Source organism: Heptranchias perlo, chromosome 1 (genome assembly GCF_035084215.1).
Source record: "Heptranchias perlo isolate sHepPer1 chromosome 1, sHepPer1.hap1, whole genome shotgun sequence".
In the NCBI taxonomy this organism is placed as follows: domain Eukaryota; kingdom Metazoa; phylum Chordata; class Chondrichthyes; order Hexanchiformes; family Hexanchidae; genus Heptranchias; species Heptranchias perlo.
The window spans coordinates 170,817,881-170,834,907 of record NC_090325.1 but is presented as its reverse complement, the minus strand read 5'-3'; the positions used below and the strand labels follow the sequence as shown (position 1 = coordinate 170,834,907).

General features: G+C 41.0%; 1 protein-coding gene across 5 annotated transcripts in view; it reads right to left on the bottom strand.

The window, feature by feature from the left end:
- The window catches only part of abhd18 (abhydrolase domain containing 18), a 102,980-nt gene that overhangs the window by 9,116 nt on the left and 76,837 nt on the right, over nucleotides 1–17,027 (bottom strand). For 3 of the 5 annotated variants that reach the window (XM_067993587.1, XM_067993600.1, XM_067993607.1), the window contains 3 exons: nucleotides 12,866–13,232; nucleotides 4,717–4,879; nucleotides 3,466–3,556 (listed from right to left, as the gene is read on the bottom strand). In XM_067993587.1, coding sequence (XP_067849688.1) covers nucleotides 3,484–3,556; nucleotides 4,717–4,879; nucleotides 12,866–13,232 — 603 coding nt within the window. In that variant the 3' untranslated portion in view covers nucleotides 3,466–3,483. Of the gene's footprint in view, nucleotides 1–3,465; nucleotides 3,557–4,712; nucleotides 4,880–12,865; nucleotides 13,233–17,027 lie in introns of those variants that run through there. The other 2 variants (XM_067993594.1, XM_067993616.1) reach the window with 2 other exon arrangements.

Genomic DNA, 17,027 nt, shown 5'->3' with positions numbered 1-17,027 from the left:
AGCATTTCTAGGAGTTATCCATGCATAACAAAAGGAAGGTGAGAAACAGGAACTGCAGCTAGACACAAGATTTTTAATTTATCAGATGACTACATTTAACATGGAATGTTGTGGTATCATAAAATTGTAAAATCTTGTATCATGCAAAACATCAATGCAAAGGGGAGAATTGGCATCCCAAACTTCAGACAACACTACTACCGGGCAGATCAGATCCAAATGTTTATAACCTGGTTCCTTGATGCCCTGCAAAGCCCATATCTTCCCTTGCGGATACTTGGAGGAAGTAATCATTTAGAATATTTACTATCTTCTGCTCATCTTCAGTTTCAAACATCTTTGCATCATGGGTTTGTTGAAGGCAAGTGGTGTTTGACAAATTTGAATTATTTTGAAGAGAATAGAGTAGACATGTAGTATATGGATTTTCAGGTGTTCAATAAGGTGTCTCTCAGAAGGCTTGTTACAAAAGTTCCGTCATGTAGTACAAAAGGAAATATAACAGCACAAGTAGAAAGTTGATGGACAGGAAACAATGTTAAGATTAACGTACATTGCTCAGATTGGAGATGGATTAAAAGTGATCTATCGCCATGGTCAGTGTTGGGTCCACTTTTGTTATGCACACGCACACACTATATATACACATATTAATTTGGAAATTACTTGAAAGTAGGAGGTTTGACAAACAAAGGGGGACTGCAAGAGAGTTCAGGAGTACATTAACAGGTTAGCAGAATGGGCAGACAGGTGGCAGATGCAATTTAATGTAGATAAGTGTGACAAAACAATTGGGGAGGAAAAACAAGGAACGGGAGTTATATTCAATGGAAAGATACTGAAGGGTATGGATAAACAGATATGCAAGGGTTCAAATTAAGTGCGAGTGTGGGTAGTTAAATCCATTAAAAGGCCAGTAGCATATTTTATAAATAGGGAGACAAAGTACAAGAGTGAAGAAGTCTTAAAAGTTCTCTAACTGTGGCCTAATCATTACCGGTTAAAATTTTAACAGTTTTGGATGCCCCATTATATCACTTTGTCCGACCACACCCTTCAACCAGACGAAATCGAAGTTCTCAGCCGAGGGCTCAATTTCTGCCCCACTACCAAAATGGACCCCACTAGTCTCGCGGCGGACACAGAGGAATTCATCAGGAGAATGAGGCTCCGGGAATTCTACCACAAACCCCAAGATTTCAGCAGCGAACCCAATGAGACAATCGACGATCCGGAACAGCAGACAGAGGGATCCGCGGTACAGCAACCGAAGAGGAAAGAGTCCAACTGGACTCCTCCGGAGGGTCGCTGCCCTCAGCTGGACATGTATGCTCAAGCTGTCAGGAAATGCGTCAATGCCAGATTCATCAGCCGCACTCAGAAGACAGTCCAGAATGTCACCCGAGCACAACGCAACGCCATCGACACTCTCAAGACCAACCGCAACATCGTCATCAAACCAGCGGACAAAGGAGGAGCCATGGTCATACAGAACAGAACGGACTATTGCAAAGAAGCATACCGACAACTGGACAACCAGGAACACTACAGACGGTTACCCGCAGATCCGACCAAAGAACACACCCACCAGCTCAACAAACTGATCAAGACCTTCGATCCAGACCTTCAAAGCATCCTACGCACTCTCATCCCACGTACTCCCCGCGTGGGAGACTTCTACTGCCTCCCAAAAATACACAAAGCCAACACACCCGGACGTCCTATCGTATCAGGCAACGGAACCCTGTGTGAGAACCTCTCTGGATACATCGAGGGCATCCTGAAACCCATCGTACAGGGAACCCCCAGCTTCTGTCGCGACACTACAGACTTCCTACAAAAACTCAGTACCCACGGACCAGTTGAACCAGGAACACTTCTCACCACGATGGACGTCTCGGCACTCTACACCAGTATCCCCCACGATGACGGCATCGCTGCGACAGCATCAATACTCAACACCAACAACAGCCAATCTCCGGAAGCCATCCTACAACTCATCCGCTTCATCCTGGATCACAATGTCTTCACCTTCGATAACCAGTTCTTTACCCAAACACACGGAACAGCCATGGGGACCAAATTCGCACCCCAATACGCCAACATTTTCATGCACAAGTTCGAGCAGGACTTCTTCACTGCACAAGACCTCCAACCAACACTATACACCAGATACATCGACGACATTTTCTTTCTATGGACCCACGGCAAGGAATCACTAAAGAGACTACACGATAACATCAACAAGTTCCATCCCACCATCAAGCTCACCATGGACTACTCCTCAGAATCAGTTTCTTTCTTGGACACACGAATCTCCATCAAAGACGGGCACCTCAGCACCTCACTCTACCGCAAGCCCACGGACAACCTCACGATGCTCCACTTTTCCAGCTTCCACCCTAACCACGTCAAAGAGGCCATCCCCTATGGACAGGCCCTGCGAATACACAGGGTCTGCTCAGACGAGGAGGAACGCGATGGACACCTACAGACGCTGAAAGACGCCCTAGTAAGAACAGGATATGACGCTCGACTTATCGATCGACAGTTCCGACGGGCCACAGCAAAAAATCGCATAGACCTCCTCAGGAGACTAACACGGGACGCAACCAACAGAGTACCCTTTGTCGTCCAGTACTTCCCCGGAGCGGAGAAACTACGCCATGTTCTCCGCAGCCTTCAACATGTCATCAATCAGGACAAACACCTCGCTATGGCCATCCCCACACCTCCACTACTCGCCTTTAAACAGCCACCCAACCTCAAACAGACCATCGTTCGCAGCAAATTACCTAGCTTTCAAGAGAACAGCGTCCACGACACCACACAACCCTGCCACGGTAACCTCTGCAAGACATGCCAGATCATCGACACAGATACCACCATCACACGAGAGGACACCACCCACCAGGTGCATGGTTCATACTCCTGTGACTCGGCCAACGTTGTCTACCTCATACGTTGCAGGAAAGGATGCCCCAGAGCATGGTACATTGGCGAGACCATGCAGACGCTGCGACAACGGATGAACGGACACCGCGCAACAATCGCCAAACAGGAGGGTTCCCTCCCAGTCGGGGAACACTTCAGCAGTCATGGACATTCATCCACCGACCTTCGGGTAAGCGTACTCCAAGGCGGCCTTCGAGACACACGACAACGCAAAATCGTCGAGCAGAAATTGATAGCCAAGTTCCGCACCCATGAGGACGGCCTCAACCGGGATCTTGGGTTCATGTCACGCTACACGTTACCCCACCAGCGAACAAATGTTATCTGTTTTTAATATAACGGGTCAGTTGCTGTCTTTTCTATGTTTCTACCTCTCTATCTCTGTTTTTTTTTTGTTTGTTGTTTTTTTTTGGTGATTTGTATATTCTGTGAGACCTGGCAGGTAACACCTGTCTGTCTGCACACTGATTGCCTTGGCAACGGGCAGTTGAAAAAACTGTCTGTACTCACCAAGCATTGTTCTGTGAATTATAAATGCGATTTCATCTCGAGGATTTCATTTTCACATCGTTCACCTGACGAAGGAGGTAGCCTCCGAAAGCTTGTGAATTTAAAATAAAATTGCTGGACTATAACTTGGTGTTGTAAAATTGTTTACCATTATATAAGGGCATTAAACGCAAACAGCATAGTTTCATCAGGATGATGTCAGGTATGGGAAACTATAGTTATGAGGTGAGATCTGAAATGCTGGGCACTAATTCCACCAGAGCAGAGAAAACGAAAAAGAGATTTTAAAGAGTTTTTAAAAAAAATTATGAGGGGTTTCATAGGGTTAACAGGGAAAGGTTATTTCCTCTGATTAATGACTTCCCCAATGAGGGGGTCATCAATCTAAAATAGTCACTCAGAGTGAGGAGAGGGGTTAGCAGAAATTTATTCACAAAGAGTGCTGTTAGGAGGATGAAGTACTTTACTACAGGGAGTGGTTGAGGCATCGGCCATTACATTTCTTAAATTAAATGTGGATAAAGCTGAGGACTAAGGGGAGACAACAGGACAGTAGGATTAGTTTTATATTGCTCTAGCAAAGAGCTGTCACAGGCATTAGCCAAAATGATCCCTTTCTGTGTTGTAAACTTCTATGGTCCTAGTATGCCAAGTGTCCTCACTTTCCCCAGGCCTAACTAATCCCTACGAACCAAAAACAAACCAGGTGCCTCAATCCCTTGACCTGTACTGGTCGTAGTGCAAGCTCAGACATGCAGAGTAACCTGGATGCATTAATGCACTGTGCAATCAAAATATACAATCGCTTCATAAATTATATATGTGAGTATACCTTTTTGAAAAGTCTTTTTAAAAAAAACAGTACACCAGCATAATAGTTCAATGAGTTCTGTCACAGTAAGAGTCTGACAATTTCCCCAACATAAGGGGCTTCCCATTCACCCATGCCGGCAGATAAAGACATCAAGTAGTTTTCATGAACTTCTCTACAGGGTAGAGTTCAAAAATTGGAAGACAAGTAATTTCATCCACTTGTATATCACCTAATAGTTGGCTAAGAAAAGGGGAGAAAAACAAGCTTAGGAAGGATGCTTAGCTGCCTCCTCAGCTAGGGAACAGTGTGTGGTGTGGGAAAGAAAATACAACTAATCACCGACCAAAAAAAGTTAGTGTTTGGGTCTATATACTCAGCAATTTCTTCTTTATAGGCAACAGAAAAATGCCTTTTTGGTAACTTTTCACTGCTTTTACCTGAATAGGCCTTGTTTGAAGAGATAGGCACTGATGTGACCCCCTTTCAAGTATCTGATTTCACATCCAGGCCAGATTTCATTAAGGCTGCGTACTCCAGCTCGGGGAATGTAGGCATCTTCCTTTGCTTGGACCACTATGATCAGACTAGGGTCCACTGGCACTGTGATTTAAATCAAAGGAGAGATAATTAGAACTTCCAGAAACACAGCATACTTTTCACTAATTACTTAGAATTGACGAGTGCTAATTGAAATACTCTACTGGGGTAAAAAAACTTGGTACATGGGAGGAGCACTGGTTGCCGTTTACATTTGCTACTTTTAGGGTATGATAGCCTCCTTCCTCTGCTTCAAATAATTATCCAATTTTCCCCGTTAAAAGATGCAATGCAATCAACCACCATCATTTCATGCTCCAATAACCCTCTGTAAAGAAATTTCTCCAAACCTGACTCCTCAGTCTCAGTGATGATTTTTAATTGATACCTCATCACTGACTCCCCAACTAAAGGAAACAGTTTCTTCCTACTCTCCCCATGAAAAATGTAATCATTTTTAAAAATGCTATTAAATCTCGTCTTAACATTGTCTGCTCAATTGGAAATAGTCCCACTATCTCAAGTCTCAAATATATTTTCCCAATCTTACCTTGTTGAAGATGTGCTCTCTGTCGCTTTAATATCCTTTCTATAATGGGGTACTCAAAACTGCACACATCACCGTTATTTGTAGACGAACCAATATTTTGTATCAATGCATCATTAATTCTTTACTCTTGTACTATATGCCCTTATTTATAAAATTCTACTGGCTTTTTTTATGGCTTTATGTACCTGCTCACTCATTTTCAGGAAATGTAACTTAAAACCCATGTCTCTGTTTGGTCACACTCTTCAATGTCTTTGAATTAAGTGTATAATCCCATACCCAATTTTTTCTCCCAAAACGTATTATCTCATACTTATTCACATTAAATTGCATCTGTCTACCCATTCTGCGAACCTATCGATGTCCTGCTAATATATATCAGTCCTCCTCACTGTTTGTCAAACCGCCTACTTATGTTTTATCAGCAAATTTTGACATTCTGTTCATCACACCAAAATCCAAATCCATATATATGGAGAACAAATGTGGGCCCAACACTGACCCCTATTAACCCTAACCCTTTGTTTCATGTCTGTCAAGGAAATGTCTATTCATGCTATTACATTTCCTCTTATACCACACGTCTGAATTTTTGCAACAAACTTTGTGACACACGTTATTGAATGGCTTCTGAAAATCCATTTATACTACATTAACTGCATTCCTTTATCCAGTCATTTCTTCTAAAACATCCCAAATTTGTCAAACATGACTTGCCTATAACAGATCCGTGCTGGTTGCCCTCAATTAACCCATCCATTTCTAAATGTTTACTATTTTGTCTCAAATTATGGATTCTAAGAGTCTGCCTACAACTGCTATTAGACCAATCGGTCTATAAATCCCCAGCGTATTCTTCTCGAATAAGAGTGCTACATTGCCTACTCTCCAGTCTCACAGAACAATTTGCATACTTCAGGATTGAAAAATTGTGTCCAGAGTTATCTTGGCTCTGACTTACTTCAACAGCCTAGGGTGCATGCCACCAGGACATTTCCTTACTCGATCACTAAAAATAGATTAACTGGTCATTTATCTCATTGCAGTTTGTGGAACTTTGCCATTTGAGAGACACAACATGCAGAAAAGGACCTCATTTACTCACTTTACAATAACGGCACAAAGTAATTCATTCCACGTGAAGCACTTTAGAAAATCTTTGAAAAATGTAGTAAGGTGCTATATAAATGCAGCTTCTTGTTCTTATGCGCATACTCTAATCCACATTTGTATAAGGATTTCCTTTATAATTTATATTTAAGTATAGAATCATAGAAAGTTATGGCACAGAAGGAGGCCATTGGGCCCATCGTGTCCGTACCGGCCGAAAAACAGCTATCCAGCTTAATTCAACTTTCCAGCATTTGGTCCGTAGCCCTGTAGGTTATGGCATTTCAAGTGCACATCCAAGTACTTTTTAAAATGAGTTGAGGATTGCTGCCTCAATCACCCTTTCAGGTACTGAGTTCCAGACCCCCACCACCCTCAGTGAAAAAAATTCTCCTCAGCTCCCCTCTAATCCTTCTACCAATTACTTTAAATCTATGCCCCCTGGTCACTGACCTTCTGCTAAGGGAAATAGGTCCTCCCACTCCACTCTATCTAATCCCGACATAATTTTATATACTTCATTTAAATCTCCCCTCAGCCTCCTTTGTTCCAAAGAAAATAACCCCAGCCTATCCAATCTTTCCTCACAGCTAAAATTCTCCAGCCCTGGCAACATCCTTGTAAATCTCCTCTGTATCCTCTAGTGCAACCATATCTTTCCTGTAATGTGACCAGAACTGTGTGCAGTACTCAAGCTGTGGCCTAACCAATGTCTTATAGTTCTAGCACAACCTCCCTGCTCTTGTAATCTATGCCTCAGCTAATAAAGGAAAGTATCCCGTGTGCCTTTTTAACCATCTTATCTACCTGTTCTACTACCTTCAAGGATCCGTAGACATGCACTCCAAGATCCCTTTGATCCTCTGCACCTCCCATTTATTGTGTACTCCTTTGCCTTGTTTGCCCTCCCCAAATGCATTACCTCACATTTCTCTGGATTGAATTCCATTTGCCACTTTTCTGCCCAGCTGACCAGTCCATTGAGATCTTCCTGCAGTCTACAGCTTTCCTCTTCAATATCAACCACACGGCTAATTGTTGTATCATCTGCAAACTTCTTGATCAAGCTCCCCAAGTTCAAGTCCAAATCATTAATATATACCACAAAAAGCAAGGGACCTAGTACTGAGCCTTGCAAGACCCCACTGGAAACAGCCTTCTAGTTGCAAAAACACCCACCAACCATTACCCTTTGCTTCCTGCCACTGAGTCATTTTGGATCCAACCAGCCACTTTCCCTTGATCCCAGGTGTACTAAGTGTTCAAAAGGTACTTTGTCTGGAAAAAAAAACCTTTTGAACTTTATTTTCTTTTGGTTTTATTCCTTACATTCATCTGTTTGGAGGCTACAAAAAAAATGTTGTTCTACTTTGTAATGATTGAAAATTTTAGCTTTTGGTTTGGCACTTATCTAATAAGCAAAGTTGTACTTTGAAGTCTTTATGTGTGGCTTTTGTAAATCTTCAAAAAGGGATCACTTTATAAATATGAATTCAGCACTCAAAAAACTGTGGACTTAAGTCAAACACATGATTTAATTTCTGTATCAAAAGAAAACATAGCTGAAAGTTAATACAAAAAGCAACTGTCCATGGTAATATTTTACCCATAATTTTCACTGTGAATATGATGCAATATACTGGATCTGATTCAAGGTTTAAAAGAAAAGCACCAGGTTCCAGGCAATCAACAGAGAGCACATTTTTTTCCTGAGCAGGTGGAGACAGTTTTTATGCTCACGAATATGAGTGCTGAAGCATAGGAGATTGTCTATGTTTGGCACAAAGTATTAGCAACCTCAGAAGAGCAATTGTATTGCATTAGTTTGGCACTCTCATCATTAGCATTGCACTCTCAGTGAGATGGCTAATTTAGTGTTAAGTCTGGGCAGTTTTGTACTCCGAACTCTCACTAGTAAACTCGAGGGCAGAGGTGAGCTAGGGAATGGTGAAGTTATCTTCAGGCACATAGGAGAAGATTAATGAAAGAAAAAAAAAGGAAACATGAAGAGTGTGAATAGATCACAGTTGCAGTTTCATGCTTCAATGTTGAAGCCCAATATGAAAGAGTACAGAATTTAATCCGCTTCTAGATAACAAAGCAGGGCAAGTGAGTGACCTAGGAAAACAATTAGGAAATAGTGACCAAAATCTAATTAGGTTCACACTGCAAATAAAGAGTCAAAGATAAAGGTATTGGACAGGAAATTAGCTGATTTCATTGGCATGATAGGGAACCTAGTTCAGATTAACCGGTTGGAAAAAATGGCAGATCCAACACCAGGGGGGCATATTTTAAATATAATAGATAAGGTAAAAGTAACATTGTCCAATTGGGTGTAAAAGGGGTGGATCAAAGACAGGGGTTCGACAAATAGAGAGAGATTACAGCAAAAATGATCAAGAAAAACATCTGAAAAATATAGAGGGATAATAGAGGGAAAAAAAACTGAGGAATTAAAAAGTACAGATGGCAAGCAAAAAGGGAAATTAAGAAAGCAAGGAGAGCATGAAAAAACTCAACATACAGGGAAATAACAAGGGCTATTATAAGCAGGCAAGTAAAAGGATAGTCAAAGGAAACATGTGACCACTTGAGATGAAGGGGGCCACCATGTAATTGAGAATAAGCACATGGCAGAGATGCTTGCCTATCAATTTTTAAAAGGAAGGTGAAAGTGGAACTGTAGGACTACCCAAGGAGCACGTGGAACAGCCACTATAGGTGATAGATATCAAAAAGAAACTGCATTAAAATGTTTGTGCAACTAAATGTAGAAAAGTCACCAGCTCAGATGGCATGCATCTCATAACACTTCAGGAAGTTGGAAAGAACATAGAGGCCCGAACATAAGTTTCCAAAAATCTTGGCAAACAGGAATTGTGCCAAAGGACTTTAGAATAGGTGCAACAGATAAGCCTGAAAATTGTAGGTCAGTTATTTAGCCTTACCTTGGCTGTGGGTAAACACGTAGAGATCATAAAATGAGGTGAAATTAGTGAACACTTGAGAGGCATCTACTAATTAGGAATAGTCAGCACTGATTTGTAAAGGATGGGCCATGCTCGACTAATTGAATTTTTGAGGAAATCACAATGTACAGATAAAGGGAACGCAGTGGCTTTTCAAAAGGTGTTTGATAAGGTGTCACATAACAGACGTTATGAAAATGAGCGCACCTGCTATTAAAGGAAATGTAGTTGATTAGAAAGAGAGATGGCTAGGAGACAAAGCAAAGAGTAGGGGTAAATGAATATTTTTCAGATACTAGAATGTGGGTTGTGATATGCCGCAGGAATCTGCGCTGAACATCTTTTGTTTTCCATTTTAAAAATATTTGCACAGACACGAGTAGTGATATTGGAGCTTGCTGATAACACCAAATTAAGGGAATTGCAAACTGTGAAGATGAATGCAGGATGACAGACAGATTAGCAGAGTGTGCAAATAGATGAGATGCAGATCAATGCAAAGAAACATAAAATAGTACATTTTGAAAAAATGTGAAAGAAATTTATGGCAAGACTATTAAGGGGGAAAAGGGACAAAAATCTAAGGGTGCAGATACATAGGTCTTCAAAGAGGAATGCAGGTAGAAAAGGCCATAAAAAAGTCAAAGGGAATTCTGGATTTTACACATAGGGACACTGAATATAAAAGAAAATGAATTTGAATTTGTAAAAGACAATGGTTAGGCTACAAATGGAGTACTGCAAGCAGTTGTGGCATCCCATTATAGGGTACAGTGGAGATTCACTAGAATAATCCCAGGAATGAGAGAATATAGTTTTTGATGAAGAAACGTTCAAAATTGAGGGGTGTTTTACTGGAACAGAGAAGGTTAAGATGGGGGGGGGGGGTTAATAGAAGATTTCAAATTTATGAATGAATTTTTACCCTCTCAAAACCTAAGACTTATTTGCTGTTGACAAATCATTAATGGGATTATAGACTCAGCGTTATCATTGGAAGAACAAAGATTACAAGAAACTTTTCTAGTTATTGGAGTATGGGATGTTTTACCACAAATGTCAATTGAAACATAAGACTATAACTTTATTTAAAAAGGAACTGGATAAGTGTTTGAAAGGGAAGAATATAAAAGCATACAGGGAAATAGCAGGTAAATGGCATTAGAATAGATAGCTCCAGATGGACAGCTAGCACTGTCACATTTGTGATGGGCAAAACAGCCACCTTCTGTGCGAGATCCATGATTCTATAATTAACAGCCAACATTGTGCCACTCAATTTCTCCCATCCCCAAATCTTGGCTACAATAACTAGTTCCTAATAGCAATTAATTTTAAAATTTTATCCAAACAAAAAATTCAAATGATGCTTTCCTGTTAGCTAGCAGTAAACTGTCTTAATCCAATCTTTCTTTCCCTCATTAATTTTGTCACATTTGGACACCCAGCAGCCTACTTCCTGCTGGGATACTAGAAAAACTAAAAACATCCACATTAAGGAGCCAAATATTTCTGGAAAAATAACGGTGTGCTAATGATGCACGCTGTTACCAATATGTAAATCGATCAGCAAATCGTGGGATTCTCCAAAACTTGCTGGTTGATTTACGCCGTTTGCATTGTATAAACGGCATCTCACCCTTAACCTTCCCTTTATGTTTAAGAACTAGCCAGATTTGCACATTAATTGCCCATTAAACTCGCCACAAAAAGTTAGGTTAGGATTAGTAATTAAGAGCATAAGTACCCTTTTAACAATGTGATTAATTGTTAATAAAATGCCAATCAACATCTCTGGCCCAGAAAGGAAACAATTTAAACTGTTCAGTCTCAATCCTGCATGTAATAAATTCTTCTTAGAGAATTAAAAAATTTAAAATTTAATTTTTTTTCTTACTTTTCCTTTGTCTCTTTTTTTCTCTCCCTCAGTCCAATCTTTCTTTCCCTCTCTTTATTTCTCTTTCTGCACCTAATTGGACTCTCTTCCCCACTCTAATTCACCCTCCCTCTCTCTCTTTCCTCTGTTTCTTTCTCAATCCTTGAATCTCATTGGTTAAGGAGACAGACTGTTGGTCCCGCCGTTGCCGAGGTCCCAGATGCCCCGCTGTGCCATTATCAGCTCGCACTTCCAGCAAGTTACGGCACAAGAAATTTGAGCTGAAGGGTGCAGGAACAGCTTAAGCTGTGAGATGACCCATTCCAGCAAGGATTTGGCCCAACAAAGTAAGTTTTGGTGCTAGTGATTAAACAGATTTTCAGTGTTAATGACCATCCTGCACTCTGCTAAAGAGAAATCACTATCTATGTGAAACACAACAGATACCTGGAAGTAACCTCATTGTCAAGTTCAGATGATAGAAATCGTGAGCATCTTCCAACAATCATCTGTCTCTGGATGGCAGATTTGTAATCATTACAGAATAGATGTTATTTTTATAACTGAATATAACAAAGTTCATAGGGACCAATTTTACTTCATTCTATTTGGTTGATGGATCTATTATGGTGGGCATCAATGCACTCTCTGTTGATATGCAAGAATGTTAATAGTGAAAGACTACCTGTGACAATCAATGTAAGTTTATGGAGTAATAATGAACAGCTGATTACCAAGAACGAACAAGGCGAGGACATATAGACATTTATAATTTTTGTCCCATTTAAATGCATTGTTTTTTCTGTCCTTCTGTGCCAGGGTCAGTTCCATAGTAGTGTCACCGGCTGATTTTATATCTCACCCGAAGCCCTCTGCAACTTTCCTGGGAAGAGACAGTACTTTGCCTCTCAGCAGCAAATTACCCTGACATTACTGTTGATATTCGTCACTAAGATGTGAACCATGCTGTGAGAACAGAGTTCCAACAATAGGTAGCAGTTTATTGGAGCATTAGCCACTATAGTGCCCAAAGTAAAAGTTAATCTGAATCTTTACTAGTTTCATTTGTAACTTTTTTTAATCTATTCTCTCCAATGCTCTTTAGAGCAGTGACTTATGCTGAGGTACCTTTCCATGCATACCGTCAGCCTTCCAAGTACCTCAACCAAGTCGCCATTCTCCACATGTAATCTTAGGCAGAGTTTTGGCAGACTATTCCACCATAGAATCCGTGACTCAATATCCACGTACACACACACTTCCAGCAGGGGTAACGGGATAGTGATCAGCAACTGAAACTTCATGTGAATCTTTCCTCTTCCTCTCTGGATGTATTGAGGCCAATCACAAAACCATAACTCCTGCCTAGGCGGAGATAAGCTAACTATATGAAGAATTTACCCACTGAGCCATCAGCGAAGCTCTGTGTGGTTCCTAAGTGATAAAATTAGACACACAAAGCTTCAATTATGTAGTGTAATGCACCACTTTTGTACATAATTTCTGAGTCTAATTTGTATTCATTGAAAGGTTTAAAGTACCTGAGAAATTTCCCATGTGTGTACATTCATCCATGACCCCTTTCATGAAGAGTATAGATTCGCGTTCTAGGGAGGCCTTCCTCTTTTCCCTCTTCAACAGCTCATGGTTTACGGTGGATAAATACTTGGTTGATGACATTCGGTGACTCTGGTAGTCAGTGTTTGAGGTATCTTGAATCAGAATTCCTTGTGTAGAGGCATTAAATGCAGATGTGTCTGTACTAAGCTGAGTAACTGTCGCAGTCCTCATGACTTCTCTCTTGGCATTTAAGTCTAGCATGTCTGTAGCAAGGTCAATGTGTTGCAAGTTGTCCAAACTGGATGGGGGGTTCTTTACAAAATCTTGGCCCATTTTAAAGGAATCTGTCTAAACATTAAATACTTGACGTTTATGAACAATTTCAAATACATTTTGACACATGCAAAGCAAACATTGGGCTTAAGTTTTTGATTTGCTTCTCCTTGTTTCCCACCCCCCACACTTACACATATACACTTGGAACAGGGATCTTGGACAGTGATCAAGGCAATCTCTAGCCAAATTTCTCCATAGCTCAGGAATGCTGAGGTCAATTATAGCACTCCTCAGATAGACTAGGGATCAAGCCTAGGGTCTTCCTGTTCTACATGGCTCAATGTTATAGAACAGCTACCAACTGAGTCATTGGGAAGTAGGAATTTCATTCATTTTAATTAATATAATGTCCAATAATCTTCCCCCAAATTGAATACTCATATTACAGCTACTCTACTAGGACACTCACTCTCCTTCAGTGAAGAGTAAGTCATTCTGGCAAGTGAACTTTTCGACAGCCATCATCCTGCCAGCCAAAAAATAACCAAAAGAAGACAGGATCAGCCAAAATGAAACACTCCGCAGGCACAGAGAAAGCCAATTCAGTGAAGCTCGCTTGTGGAGGAGAGGCAAGTCAGACAATTATTAGTGTTAAGATTCAAATTCAGTCCCCTTCGAATGAGATGTTAGTGCTCTACAGCTAGAACTCCCACTAGTTTTTTTCTCCTCACTCTTGAAGTCCTTCATCGCTTTCCAGCTTCCATGCTTCCTCCTACAACTGTAATAGGGGAGAAGGGGAATTTAGACGGTCAGCTATAAAACTCCATACAGAATGCAACTTCATGCCAGCAGGACAAGACCAGTCCAACTAAGTTTTAAATTTCCCCAAACTGGAATGCCAAGTAGTGCATATTAATTCATTTAGAAATGCACCTGATCGTTGTAAGTCACTGAATGACATGTTTTTAATGTCTTCGGCTGAAAAGAGAATTACTTTGATTAAGAAGCGCACAAAATTAAAACTCAATGTAAAGGGAATGTTAGCAGCATGATGCATGGCACTGTGCCATGGAGTGGAATGGGGTCATGCCAGTGATTTCCTATGTATCAGGTCCCTTGTCTTACACAGATGAGTGGGTGAATAGTTGCAAAACGAAAATCAGTCACTTCCCAACAGAGACAAATAAATATAGCAAGTCAATTTGGACTCCTCTCACACTTCCTAGCAGCTAGCTTTCAACTACCTGGATGTTGTCTTTTGAAAAGTAAGGGATTTGCAGATAACTAGAGCTGCTTTGAGAGTAAAACCAGAGTGGGACAGGAAATAGGTTGTGCTTCAACCACACATGGTCAAGTAGACTAGCCACTTTTCGACCAATATTAAAGAACATACAAAACACTGCAGAATTGGAGACGTGTTTTGAAGGAAAATTACAATAACAAAGGCCTAGTTAAACCAGGACATTAACTGGGAAATTAAAATACGTGGGAGAGAGTCTGGAGAAAGCATAGGCATAACAAAGCAGCTGGGGGAGTGGCAATATAGGTGAGAGGGGACAGTGCATTTTTGGAAGTGTTAGAAACATTTTGACAGACACTACGACAATGTGGATAGAGATAAAGGATGTTATGGAACTCTTGGTCATGGAAAGATACACTAAAAAATGATTTTGTACATCAAGGAGATCCATAAAAGGCCAGAGCATTAATCATGGGGGATTTCAATACCTCAACATTGAGGAAAACTGGAATGCATGTTTCTAGAGTTAGTTACTGTGACAGAAATAAAGCTTTAACAAGCCTCCAGCAGTTATATATACTTGCATTTATATCGTGCCTTTCACAAACTCAGGGTGTCCCAAAGTGCTTCACAACTAATGCAAGTAGTTTTGAAGTGAAGTCACTGTTGTAATGTAGGAAAACGTAGCACATAGTATCAGCAAGGAAACATATTGGGCCAGATCTTGCTGGAAAAATAACTGTCTGAAAGCGTTATTAATGCGCAAATCAGCCAGCAACTTGTAGTGAGGAAGATACCCCATGAGTTGCAAATCACAAGTTGCTGGCCAATTTGCGCTGCTCTGCCGTTGTTTTCGCAAAAACAGCATCTCGCTCTTAACCTCCCTGTGATTTTCATGAAGTTGCTGCATTTGCACATTAATTGTCCATTAAACTCACTACAGAACATTAAGTCTAGTAATTAATAGTGCAAGCATCTTTTTAACATGATAATTGTTAATGGCTGCCAATCAACCGTTCTTGCCCAGAAAGTAAACAATTAGACGTGTGGCGTCTCATTCCTTCAGGATGTGAATTGTTTAGGGGATTTTAAAAATGTCAAATTTAATTTTTTCTTACTTTTGCTTTGTCTCTCCACCTCCCCCCCCCCCCCCCCCCACCCTCGCTCTCTCAATCCAATCTTTCTTTCGCTCTCTTTATTGACCCTGATAGGGTTAGATGAAATAGGGAGGGAGGAAGCTCATGTGGAGCATAAACACTGGCATGGACCTTTTGTGCTGAATGGCCTGTTTCTGTGTTGTACATTCTATGTAATTTTATGTATTTCTCTTTCTGTACCTGATTTGACATTGAATTCACCCACTCTAATTCACTCTCCTCCTCTGTCCTTCCTCAGTTTATTTCTCAATCCTTAAATCTCATTTGTTAAGGAGATACCTTGCTGGTTGCCCTGATCGCCAAGGTTCCAGATGCCCCATTACTCTTGCTGCGTCGTTATCAGCTCACACTTCCAGCAACTTTGTGGGCAAAAAATGCTAAAACCTAAATGTGCACAAAGGCTAACTAACTAGGTACACTGCCAGATGCCCCACTCCAGCAAAATCTGGCCCATTGTGAATTTTAAATAAACTTCAGCTAGCTGTTCTTTCAAAGAGTTCTCTAACCTTTGTGGGGAAAAAAAAGACAATATGTGAACACTATCCAGGAATATCAAAATTTTATGGGGATACCTGATGAAGCAGGTTTCCTACAGGGACATAATTCCATATAATTACAAGGTAAATGTTTCCACTTGTGGGGGAGGCCAAAATTAGAGGTCATAAATATAGGATAGTCACTAATAAATCCAATGGGGAATTCAGGAGAAACTTCTTTACCCAAAGAGTGGTAAGAATGTGGAATGCGCTACCAACAAGGAGTAGATGAGGAAAATAGCATTGATGCATTTATGGAGAAACTAGATAAGCACACGAGGGAGAAATGAAGAGAGGATATGTTGATAGGGAGGGAGGAGGTTCGTTTTGAGCATTAACGTTGGCATAGACCAGTTGGGCCGAATGACCTGTTTTTGCTATAGACTCGATGTAATTACAACAGAAATTCCTTCATGTTTGAGATGTTAATGCATCCAAGGTTACAAACTTATATTGGAGCCAAACTAACTACATTTTTAAAAATTATTCGTTCATGGGATGTGGGCGTCGCTGGCAAGGCCAGCATTTATTGCCCTTGAGAAGGTTGTAGTGAGTCGCCTTCTTGAACCGCTGCAGTCCGTGTGGTGAAGGTTCTCCCAGTGCTGTTAGGAAGGGAGTTCCAGAATTTTGACCCAGCGACGATGAAGGAACGGCGATATATTTCCAAGTCAGGATGGTGTATGACTTGGAGGGGAACATGCAGGTGGTGGTGTTCCCATGTGCCTGCTGCCCTTGTCCTTCTAGGTGGTAGAGGTCATGGGTTTGGGAGGTGCTGTTGAAGAAACCTTGGCAAGTTGCTGTAGTGCATCCTGTAGATGGTACACACTGCAGCCACGGTGCACCAGTGGTAAAGGAAGTGATTGTTTAGGGTGGTGGATGGGGTGGCAATGAAGCGGGCTGCTTTGTCCTGGATGGTGTCGAGCTTCTTGAGTGG